We start from the raw sequence: 12936 nt of genomic DNA on the forward strand, positions 1-12936 counted from the left end.
CTTATTCCTGGGATGCAAGGATGGTTCAGTATTTGCAAATAAATCAATATGATAAATCACATCAACAAGAGAAATAATAAACATCATATAATCATTTCAACAGATGCAGAAAAAGCATTTAACAAACATTCATGATAAAAACTCTCAGCAATGTAGGTTTAGAGGGAACATACCTCAACATAATAAAGGCCATAGATGAAAAAATCCACACCTAGCATCATACTCAGTGATGAAAAACTGACAGCTTTTCCCCTGAGGTCAGGAACAAGACAGTGTTCTCACCACTTTTATTAAACATAGTACTGGAAGTCCTAGCCACAGCAATCAGAAACAAAGAGAAATAAAAAGGCCCCAAATTGGTAAGGAAGAAGTAAAACCTTTATTATTTGCATATGTTATGATGCTATATATAGAAAACCCTAAAGATTCCACCAAAAAACTTTTAGAACTGATGAATGAATTCAGTAACATCGCAGGATACAAAATCAATATATAGAATTCCATTGTATTTCTATACACTAATAATGAAGGAGCAGAAAGGGAAATTAAGAAAACATTCCCATGTATATAATTGCACCAAAAATAATGAAATACATAGGAATAAACTTAACCAAGTAAGTAAAAGACCTATGCTCTGAAACTATAAACTAATGATGAAAGAAATTGTAGATGACACAAAGAGATGGAAAGAAATTCCATGTTCATGAATTTAGAGAACAAATATTGTTAAAATGCCCATATAACCCAAAGTACTCTCCACATTTAATGCAATCCTTATCAAAATACCAACAGCATTTTTCACAAGACAAGAACAAATGATCCTAAGATTTGTATGGAGTCACAAAGGACCCTCAATAGCCAAAGCAATCTTGAAAAAGAACAAAACAGGAGATATCATAATTGCAGACTTCAAAATATGCTACAAAGCCATAGTAACCAAAAAAGTATGGCACTGGCACAAAAATAGACACATAGGTAAATTCTCATACAGAGGACTGAAGACCGAATTGATTTGTGGCCTGAAGGAAGCCAAGAGCCCTGCTATGAGTGGCAGCATGGGGATCCTAGGGCCAGAAACATGGCTTGATGACCATGGGTGGTCATGCAAAAATGACCAAAGTTACCTCTGTCTATGTTGTCTAAAGCTTGTAAAGGAAAAGCTTTACTAGTAAACTCGCCCTTTACCTTAACCCTCCCCAAACTCCATTAACCAACTTGCTGGATGATACCACCATTTGCCAAGGCTTTTCTCATAGAGGTAATTCTCAATCTTTGTGCTCTGTACTTACCAACTTTCAGCTCCCCGCCTGCAATGACCATGCATGCCACACTCAGAACATTACTTCTGTCCACAGGGAATTCTAAAGTCCCCATCACATAAAGTCCTTTGAGGAATGGAAGATTTGTATCCACAAGGACCGTCCTGTCTGCAGAAACAAAAGAAATTGCTCAGACACATAAGCAAACCAAGAATTGCCTTCTCTCCTCCATTGATTTACTCTGGGGTTCTCCAGGCAATTCAGGAGATGCTTACATTGCTACCCATGGCAGGACAGATGGAAAAACCAGAACAAATATTTTATTAAAGACTAGGTCTTAATAAGGAAGCAGGAAGAAAAAACACATGATTAATACATTTTTCCATTACCTAAGAAACCAAGTGTTATGGCCAAAAGGCAGTGTTTATGCCCCAAACTCCCAGGCCTACTTTAGTGCAAATGCACAGGTAAGTTCCCTACCCTATGCCCCTTCCCTTCACTTTGGCTGTAGTTCGAGAGAGGTAGAGAACTATAGTTATGACCTTGGCCTCTAAAGTCAGATTATTTGTTTTATTTTATTTTACTTTTTTTAAAATCAGATTATTTGGATATGAATCCCAGCTCTGCTACTTATAACCATGTGAACCAAGAGCTTTATCTCTCTGTGCCTCAGTTATCTAATCTGTGAAATGAGAATAATAAAAATACCTGCTCCATTCATAGGCTTTTTGTCAGGATTAAATGAGTTCATAGACCTAAAGTGCTTAAACAATACTAGCAAATTATTCTCAATCTCCAGATTCCTATCACGTAAAGCAAAGCTCTGATGTGTGCTCAAGAAATGCTGGGTATTTTCATTACTGAACTTGGCATGCTTGTAGAGTTCACTGAACAACTTAAAACCATTGTTCTTCCTCTCCCCTTTCATAGAGTTTCCATATAACTTCAGAAGAAAGAATCACAGATTTTTGTCTGAAAGTAACAATAGGGCAATGCATGAAGAAAAATTTTCATTTAAAACAGTAAATATTTCATGTGTGCCAAAGTATTAAGTGTTACTTTCTGAGGCTTAGTAGTAATTCAACACAAATTAAAGATCTCAAATAAATGTTTCTGCTTAAATCTCAAGTACCGTAATCACTGACACATGTAAAGGTTTTAAGGAATTTTGTTAATATAATCTCATGTCTCATTCTAGGAAACAATGTACCCTGTATTCTTAAGGACCTGCCTTCCAAATTAATGTCTCATAGGTTGTCTTTCCTAGTCCCTAACTACTTCCCTAGCTATAAGACTGCCACATCTTCCTGTAGCAGAGATTCTAGGATTATAAACCAATTATTTCCCTTTCCCTCTTGGGTTCACTATTAGACCATCTTTTCCAGCCTCCTTTGTAGTTAGGTAAAGCCACATAACTGAGCTGTAGTCAATAAAATGCAGGCAGAACTGAAGTGTGACCTCTGTAGGCCTAATCCATAAATTCTCTGGCATATACTTTCTCCTCTCCCTTATGTCTCAGTTGGACAGTAGGACAATGGTTCTCAAGGTATGGTTGTGGTCCAAAAGCATCAGCACCATCCTCACTCATCAGAATCAACCCAAGTTCCAGCTCTGCTAGTAAGACATTTCCAGTCTTCATCCCACTGGGCCCATCACTTCCCCCATGGAAATCTCTGTACATTCTGATAATAGAACATTAAAATGCTTATTATAATTATATCCATAATTAGTATATGTAAGGAGGTAACTGTCACTGGGCTGTTTCTGAGTATAATTATGTCTTTCTCACCCACTGTAACTCTCTTAGGGGAAGCAACCGCCCGTTTTTAAAAATTCCTGGTGCTTATTGTGACATCAAAGATAAAGTTATTAAATAACTGTTGCCAGGTCTGCTGAGTTTGGTTCCCTACACACTCTTAAATTCAAGAGCACATTAGTAACTAATACAAAATGAGAAAACAGGCTAAACAGATACAAATAAATGTGTATATTTCAATTTAATCTCAGGTATTTTAAAAACATTCAAAGAGTAAAATATCTAGGGAATGTTTGAGGTTTAACACACATTTCGTGAGTTCATGGGTTTTATATGTCTTCAAAACCCAGACAGAAATTATTTGAAGTCAGCACCTTAAAAAAAAATAGAGTTCTATACCACTGGCCTTTTATCTCTTCCAACCCATGGCCCAAACTACTAATTTGGCTGCTGAACCTGATTGTACAAAATGATTAAACTGCTTCAAAAAAATTTTTCTCTCATTCACAGAGTACTCACATTCATAAAAGCATGATATTAGGCTTCTTTTTAACAAACTTATTGGTTAAAATGTGACAACTACACAGAATCTAAAATTTCCCTTTTGGTCTTTATCACATATCCTTCTTAGAAGAAAATATTCCTTTTAATTGCCTTATCCACTCCAAATATAACAAATTTCACACAAACCATAGCTAGCCTAACTATTGCCAGAACCAGGAGAACAGAGACCATAGCTTCAATTCTCATTTTTAGTTTCTGAGGACCTTGAACTATAGATATTCAGAAATAGCAGCAAAGAACACAGAGCACAACCCCACCCTACTCCTGGCATATAATATCAAATAGCTATAAGGAGAATTATAGGATGAAGATAAGAGGAAGACCATTGCTCTTATTGCTTTCAGTGACACCCTCCACTTTGAAATTTCCTGGGATCTATTTAGCTTTTCTTCTTTCTTTTCCTTCCCCGTGATGTGCCAAATATTGTTGGGTGGTGGGAATTCAGAGATGAGTAAGACTTGTTTCCCATTATCAGATGATGACAGATAAACAAATAAGCACAATGTGATACACAGTTGAATGATAATGATAATACAGCTGACCCTTGAGCAATATGGGTTTGAGCTGCATGGGTCCACTTATACACAGACTTTAAAAAATAAATACAGTATTTACTGCAAGTGTCCTTTATCTTATGATTTTCTTAATAACATTGTCTTTTCTCTAGCTTACTTACTGAAAAACTACAGTAGATAACATATATAACATACAAATTATGTGTTAATTAACTGTTTATGTTATTGGTAAAGCTCCTGGTCAACAGTAGGTGATTACTAGTTACATTTGGGGGGTTCAAAAGTTATATACAGATTTTTAACGGCACAGGGTGGAGGATCAACACCCTAGCTCCCTTGTTGTTCAAGGTCAACTGTATATTTTTTTCGTTATACGGAGGTTGATCTCATCTTTATTCCCAAGTACTTCAAAAGGGAAAGTCTATCAATGTGCCTAATAACAAAATTCTGTTAAGATGAAAGAAACATAGGCCCTATAAATATTTCTATAAAGAAATTTTCACATCATAATAACAGAGACTGCAGCTATCATTGCAAGTAACACAAGCAAAACAATAGATTCCAAGTTAGTCTCCACAGCAGATCAACTGCAGGTTCAAACTGACCAACCTTTAACTATAATGACAGCTTGTAATGGATTTCTCTCTGTTCCAGGTATGAAAATTAGGATCAATATGCCATGTTCTCTACGTAGCTTCATTTCCATAAAATTGTTCAAAATATTTCAGAAAAAAATCACTCGGAAAGTTATTTATACAACCCATTTAAAAACATGAGTGATAGACCATCTCTAAATTAACTGTGACCCACTGTTTTCATCTCGCCTTACTTTGACCAAGGCTGTTCCATCCTACTCTGTCAGTGACCAATCTATCCTACTTGAGAGAATGAGCATGGGCATATGGAGGGAACCATCTGGAATTTCTATTGCTCAATGGGAGGCTGATGGGGGAACAGATCTGGAAAGAGACTCCAAAAAGAATTAACGAGTACCAGATGTAATTAAAGACTGCCTTTTCCCCCCAAAGGAGCTTAGGACCAGCCTTGGGGTGGTGCCTCTTGGTTCTGAATTACACCCCCTTTCCACTCGTTCATCTATCAAGCACTAAACATCTCACCATCTTTATTTTAGCATCTTTTGCCAAGCAGTGTTTTTCCCCCCTTATAGAGTTGTATTTTGACAATTTTAAGGACAAGTCTTTAAAAATAAATACCTGGAAAGTTAACCCTAAGGAGGAATATCCTCAATTTCCTCGTGTACTAAGTACAACAATAACAACAAAGAGGCTTTAGTCTTCTATAAATGCACTAGCTACACTTATGACCAGAAAGCTTGAACCAAATCAAAAGGCAGATGTCTGACAGAAGGCAAGGGATTCTTTTGTATCAGGACTAATCTGGTTATAAAGCATTCCATATCATTTCAACACTAGATTTAAACTTTTTAAAAAAATTTTCCAGCAAAGTCAAGGAATCAAGGTCACTATTGTGTAGCATTCCAAGGGTCTGACACTTGTCTAAATCCTGTAGAAATGAGATCAAGGGCGAAGGGCACAGATCCTGGGAATAATGATGGGGTCACATTAACAGACATAATTTAGAGCAGGCAGACCCACTGCTTGTATGGTATTCACTGTATCAGGCCCCATAACTTAGGTGGTGAAGACAGTTTCCATTACAACCCTGCTATTGTCAGAAACACAGCTTACAACCAACTTTGGACATAGCTCAGACTTCTGAGGGAGGGTGATGGCATGCAAGGGCAGAGCAGGACAAACAAGGACTATTTGTGGGCTTGTCATTTTCCTCTACCTACCGTAATTAACAATTAAACATAATTGTTTCTACATTCAGCCTTACCCACAATACTTTTCCATAAATATATGAACCTATGAAAAAGTAAGCTTTAATGCCATTTGAAACAGTGTTTGGTGGTGTTTTCTTTCCTTTGTAGTCTTGCTTAACTTTTGGTGGATCTAACAATTTATCCAATATTTTGTCTACACAATTTATGAGAAGGGCTGGTACGTCCAAAAAAAAAAAGTACTCCTAAGATAGAATGGAAATTCTCACAAATAAATCATTCACAGAGATGAAAGATTAAAGTGATTGAAAATTAGTATCAAGTAGACTAATTTACACAGATGATGGTATTCATTTATCAAGAATTCATTCTCCTGTAGGAAAAGCAGAACAAAGAAGTGCTAGAAGGTAAGGATGCATTTTTTTTTCTATAAGTAAATTCTTTTCAAAGAGCTGGTAACTTTATAGTCTGCCTTTTTATCAAATCCACACAGGTGGTTTCTTTATTCTACTTTGCCTATATATTTTTTTTTCAAACTGGTCTTAAAAATAGGCAGAAGAGGCAGTTTTCAAAGTTCCTAGAGGCACATGATTCAAGACTGAAATGCAGCTTCCTTAACACCTTGAAGAAAAACCATCTGCCTGCCTGCCTGTGCGGGAGGGGGACCTTCAGGGAGGGGTGGCTTTAACTTTGGATAATAAATACCTATCCCACTCCTCATAGACACTCTCTTTCTCAATCACACACAGACGTGCATAAGTCTTATAATAGAATCAACATTTTAAATTATGATATTTTAATTGATCAATAAAATGTTTAACATACAATGTTTATCTCTTCCTCTAGTCTATACCATCTGTTCTCCAAAAATATTTTGAATCTATTTAATAGGAAGGTCTTTAAGTAAAATTACCAACCGTATCAGATAAATCCTCTGAATCCCAAATTCTGAAAGGAAAATGCCAGAAGGTGCTGTTGTTTTCATAAAAATAGAAAAGAATCTGTGCCTTCTCTCATTCCAGGCTCTCTCTCTTTTTTTTAATCTTGAGATGGTATTGTGCCCCTGCCCTCTCCACTAGACCTCAAAGAATTCAGAGTGACCAACTTGGTGTTACCTTACTTAAAAAACAACTTTAATATTAAAAAATATTGATAATCAATATACAAATGCTGTATATATTTCATGTATACAACTTAATGAGTTTGCAGATAGGTATACACCCATGTATCCATTATCATAAATCTATCCATCCTGTCCAAAAGTTTCCTCCCACCCTTTTTATTGATTATATTATTTTGTGATAAGAACACTTAGCCTAAATCTACTGTCTCAGCAAATTTTTGAGTATACAACACAGTGTTATTTCCTGTGAGCACTCTGCTGTACAGAAGATCTCTAGGATCTGTTCCTTTTGCAAACAGAACTTTGTACCCTTTGGTTACTACCTCCCCATATCCTCCTCCTCCCAGTCCCTAGCAATCACTCAATTAAAAAAAATAGGTGAGTGAATGAGATCCCACATGTAGAATTTAAGAAACAAACAATCATAGGGGGAAAAAAGAGAAAGACAAACAAAGAAACAGATTCTGAACTTTGGAGAACTGATGGTTACCAGAGGGGTGCAGGGTGGCAGGATGTGTGAAATAAGTGATGGGAATGAAGGAGGGCACTTGCTGTGATGAGCACCAAGTGTTGTATGGAAGTGTTGAATCGTTATATTGTATACCTGAAACTTATTATACTGTATGTTAACTAACTGGAATTTAAATTAAAATTCCCTTAATTAAAAACTTTTAAACTAATTTTTTTAAATTTAAAAATGGGCAAAGGAACTGAATAAACATTTCTTTAAAGAAGACATACAAATAAACAAGTAATATAAAAGGATGCTCAGCATTACTAATTAGTCATCAGGGAATTGCAATCGGAACCACCATGAGATATTACCTCATACATGTTAGTATGACTTTCATTCAAAAAGAAAAAAAAAGATAACAAGTATTAGTAAAAGATTAAAAAAAAAGATACCCTGGTACACTGTTGATGGGAATGTAAATCGGTGCAACCACTATGCAAAACGGTATGGTGAATCCTCGGAGAATTAAAAATAAAACTACCCTATGATCCAGCAATTGCGCTTCTGGATATAAACCCAAAAGAAATGACAAGTTCTTAGAGAACTATCTCATTCCTAAGTTCATTGGTGTTGCCATTTGAAAGAAGGTCCATGGTGCTCTGATGGCTTAGATGTCTTGAGTCTCAAAAAAAAAAAAAAAAAAAAAAAAAAAAAAAAACTCTAGGCCTTATAATCATCAGAAGACCTAAAAGTAAAAACTATACATTTTGATAAACCTGAGGTCAGATTTAAACTACAGTTTGACTTTATCTGCATAATTCGACTACCTCTATAGAGTATTGATGAATGTATACTAACCATAAGTTTGGGAACAAAATCCCTCTTCAGTAATTATAGTGAATGATACTTATATATGTGGAAAGGCATAAACTAGTAGCTCTCAGGAGATGGAATTATCACATTTTTACATGTTACAGTTAGTGTCAAAGCCAAAGGAAGCAGAGAACTTATTTTCCTATGTGGGGTTTCTGTTTACTTAAGAAAAATAATGAGACCAATTGCTAGTTAACAAATATTTTCACACCTTAACCCTGAAGAAAAAAAAAGTGAATATCCATAAAATAAATGATTTGTTCCTGAAAGAGACTATTCAGGCATAAGCCCATGTAGCAAACATTGTATTCAATAAGTTTGTTTCCGCCATCAAATATTTTCTTATTTGAAAATAAATCCTCTCTTCTCTGTTTCACCTGAAAGAAGGCAATGTGTCCAGAAAAGGGTGAGATTTCATTTTTTTAAAGTTGTTTTTTGACTCAAGCTTTCAATTGTTTCTTCTAACTGGGAAGAAAACCCAAAAAAACCCTAAAACATTATTAAATTTCTTAGGAAGATGTTTATATCCTTTTTGCTTAAAAAGTTATCTATTATTTCAAAAATACATAATTAATGCCTAAGAGAAATATTAGAATATAGTACCTGACTAATAAATATTGAGTAAATTACCTCTATTCTAGATTTTAATATATTAAAATTTTATAATTTTGGTGCAAACTATTTTCTTTCCTAAATTCATGAAGTGCTTATATTCTATATAAATACAAAAATTACTTCTGTAGAGACCTTCACTGTTGTCAACATTCCCATAGTTTCCATGGTTATATTTTCTAGAAATTCTCAAATTTCTCAAATTAAGAATTTTTAAATAAATTCCACTAAATTATACTTATTTAATGCAAAGAGTTCTTGCTTGAGGTTTCCAAAATAAGTTCCTTTCCCCTTGAATTCAAATACTGTCCCAGAGACCATAATGTTTCCTAGAACTTTTACTCACAATGCTAAGTATTTCAATAATAATATCCAGATTTTACAGCCTCTGCCAAAAGCCCCAATGTTCTAAAATATCTCCATGTTGCCTGGCAAAGGTACTAAAATCCCCATCTTTAGTGTTAATCTCTTTTTTGGATCCAAGATATTTAGAAGTTCCTAGGAGAAGGATGATATGTAAAGAAAAGCATTATTACTGATCAGTAAATATATCTATTCATCCATTCATTCATTTAGCAAATATTATCAAGTTGCCTTGCCAGGTACTCACCCATGCCAAAGAAACAAATATAAATAAAACAAGGCTCTCATTCCACATAGAGTGAATATTTTCATGAGATTGGTTGGGTGGAAGGAAGAAGTAGATCTGAATCATTTTTAGTATTTATTTCTGATACCCACCAAAATAATCATGACAAGGTCTAGGTAATGTTTCAAAGTAAGGAAAATTATATTTGTTTCTCTCTTCCCTCTAGTGCCCATCCACCCCCTAAGAACTCAGTGCCCTCATCTGCTCATAATTCCCTAATGGCCAGAATCCCACTGATGCCCCCACCTGCCTACACTGCATACATATCCAGGGTCTAAAGTGTTTCTATAGTTTGTCACTTCTCAACTGTGTGCTCATTCTCTTCAGCTCTATTCACAGACACTTAGCTAATAAAGAATTAGCATAGGGCAAATACACTGGCAAATTCATCTATTACTAATTGCCTCAAAAGCAATCTGGTACAATGGGATGCTCACCAGATTAGAATTCAGACAGACCAAAGTTGGAATCCACATAAGTCATTCCTTGAAGAAAAATTGCTTAGCTCTTCTAATTTTCTGTTCCTCAAGTCCAAAATAAGAGAAATACCTCATGGAGCTGATAGTAAGGATTAGTGAAATGCCACATATAAAAGTATTACAGTTCTTGGCACATAACAGAAAAAAATTATTAGCTATCACATGCTTTGTATACCCAATATATATTTTTGAGTATCCACTCTATACCTGTCTCTCTACTATTCAGTGATCCAGAGAGGCATAGTTCTTATGAAACTTAAAATATTTTAGAGAAAATTGCCATTTAACCATAATCACACACAAATAACTATACAGCAGAAACTGTACTAAGTGATAAGAAGGAAAATGCATGATGTTATGGAGATAGCATGCTCTAGAGAGAGAAAGTAATATATATGAATAGTGGGAGATTAAAAAGAGCCGCATACATTCGAAAGACTGAAAAGCAGTAGAAGTGCCTGGACTATAGAATCCAGAGGAGGGCAGTGAGAGATGGGGTTGGAAAGGTAGGGAGGAAGAAGATCAGGCAGGACTTTGGAGGCTCTGAAACAACTGGAGACTTTATCCTAAGAATGACATTAAGCCAGGAAAGGCTTGTAAGCAGGGAAATGACATAAGCAATTCATAATTTAAAAAGATCACTTTGGCTGCAGTAGAGTGGACGAGGGCAAGAGTAGCAGGAGAGAAGGAATAGGGATTCCAGTGATTTACCCAAGATGTGATAATGCATTTATTAGGGTGGTGAGAGAAGAGATAAGGAAAGCGGACAGATTTGAGAAAGAGCTAGGAACAGGAAATACAAGATTGGCCGAAGTGTGAAGAACAACTCAAAGTAATTGATAATGGAAAATGATGCCAGGTACTGGAATGGGAAAAGCTAGAGGAAGAGCAAGTTGGCAACTGGGAATGGCAGCTTCAGGGATGGAAGAGAATATATACAGAGGATCCTCTCTGGGTTGTTCTGGTTTAAAATACATTTAAGTCACCCCAGCAGAGATTTCAAGTTGACAGTTGGACATATGGGTCTGATACTTGGCAAAAGCAAAAAGATTTTACTGGCTTTCGGTGCTGACTTTAAGTTGACAACTATCAAATTTATGTTCTCAGGAATCCCCACAGAAGCAAAGACAGAATGAGGAGAGAATAATCAGTATCTAGAGGTCAATGAGGGCTTAAGGGAATTATTTTAATTATGTAAGATACAGGTATACTGCTAGAAAGTACCCTGAAGGAGGAAAAGCCTGCAGATAGAGAGAAAAGTGACACCTGAGGTATGTAGAAGGCTGGAGTACATCGGATGCAGAGGACACCAGGTGACACTGACCTTTGGGCGAAGGTAAAGCAGTTTCTCTATTAGAACAGGAGAGAAGAGAAGAGCACAAGCCATCTCTATGTATTCACTTCCTTTCAAGAGGAAACTGAGGATTGGTACAAACCATAAAAATTAAACACCTTGGAAAAATGGTGAAGTTAGGACACACCTTCAGCTTGCCTCTAAATCAGATAATAGAAATATTGGATTCCACCTGCCAACAATCAATCAGGAATGACCTCTACTACAGAACTCTTTGCATGAAATAAATCTATATATCAGAGTTTAGTATCTCCCTAAGAAACTGTGTTAACTTAACAACATATGAAGAGGATTCATTTTAAAGCAATTGTTAAGAATTAATACATAAAGATGAGTGCTGTATAAATGCATGATATTATTAATGTGATCAATATATGTGTATATACATCCATATATCAAACCAAACATGTATTTTTTTTTTTTACATATGGGGTCTTTTTAGCCATCTGTCCATTCTCAAAAAGAAACTGGTTCCATACTACAACATGGATGAACCTTGAAAACATTATACAAAGTATAAAAACCCACTGTATAATTTCATTTATATGAAATTCTGGAATAGGCAAATCTATAGAGAGACAGAAACTAAATTAGTGGTTGCTTGGGACTGGGAGTGCTTGCTAAGGGGTACAGGTTGTTTTTTATTTTTGCTGGATAATGAAAATATTCTAAAACTGATTACAGTGATGATTGCACAACTCTGTAAAATACTAAGGTCTTTGAATTGTACACTTTAAATGGATGAATTGTATGGAATGTAAATTATGCCTCAATAAAGCTCTTAAAAATGAAGAAGTACTTAATTTAATAATATAGAAACATCTTCAAATAATATCTTTTAAAGCAAGGTACAACAGAGTTTATAATATGCTATCATTTATGTAAAGGAAATGGTTAAGGAACGATATATGCATGTATGTATAATTTAATTTTTTTGTATAGGCAGTAGAATATCTCTGGAAGGGTATCCAAGGAATTAGTAATATTGTTGTTTTTAGGAAATGAAACTAGATGAAAGACAGAAGATGAAGGGGGACTTTCCAATGAGTATCTTTTGTGTTTTTTTCTTATTTTGAACAATATGAATGCACTGTTTTTGAACATTTAAAAAAATTTAACCACGATTAAAAATAAACTTGTTATATCTTTTATTTGCTATAGGCAAAATTGTAATCCCATGTGTGTATGTATTTGTCTGTGTGAGAGGGAGAGGGAGAGGAAGAGAGATTGAGAGAGTCTTTTCTTGAATTCTCTTCTCATTTTTGCCAGACTTAATTTTTGTTTCCACTGCTAGCAAAGCCTTGAGGAAAAGAGTTAAATATGCAGTCTCTACTTACTTGATTTGCTTTTTTTGACTATCTATTTCTAGTGTCCTTAGTTTACATTTTGGTGTGCAGTGCTCCTTTCTCATTTTCTCCATTTTGGTCATTTTTACATTTGGATATTTGTGAAATGCCTCCCATTGCTGAGTACCTGTGAATCCAGGAAAATTTT

At 35.3% G+C, this 12936-nt stretch overlaps 1 protein-coding gene across 4 annotated transcripts in view; it reads right to left on the reverse strand.

Annotated features, from left to right (window-relative positions):
* PKHD1 (PKHD1 ciliary IPT domain containing fibrocystin/polyductin) overlaps positions 1-12936 on the reverse strand; it is a 477678-nt gene that overhangs the window by 168714 nt on the left and 296028 nt on the right. For all 4 annotated transcript variants that reach the window (XM_072733695.1, XM_072733698.1, XM_072733700.1 and 1 more), the window contains one exon: positions 1290-1427. In XM_072733695.1, the coding sequence (XP_072589796.1) occupies positions 1290-1427 (138 nt within the window). The remainder of the gene's footprint in view (positions 1-1289; positions 1428-12936) is intronic.

The sequence above is a fragment of the Vulpes vulpes genome, chromosome 1 (genome assembly GCF_048418805.1).
Source record: "Vulpes vulpes isolate BD-2025 chromosome 1, VulVul3, whole genome shotgun sequence".
Classification (NCBI taxonomy): domain Eukaryota; kingdom Metazoa; phylum Chordata; class Mammalia; order Carnivora; family Canidae; genus Vulpes; species Vulpes vulpes.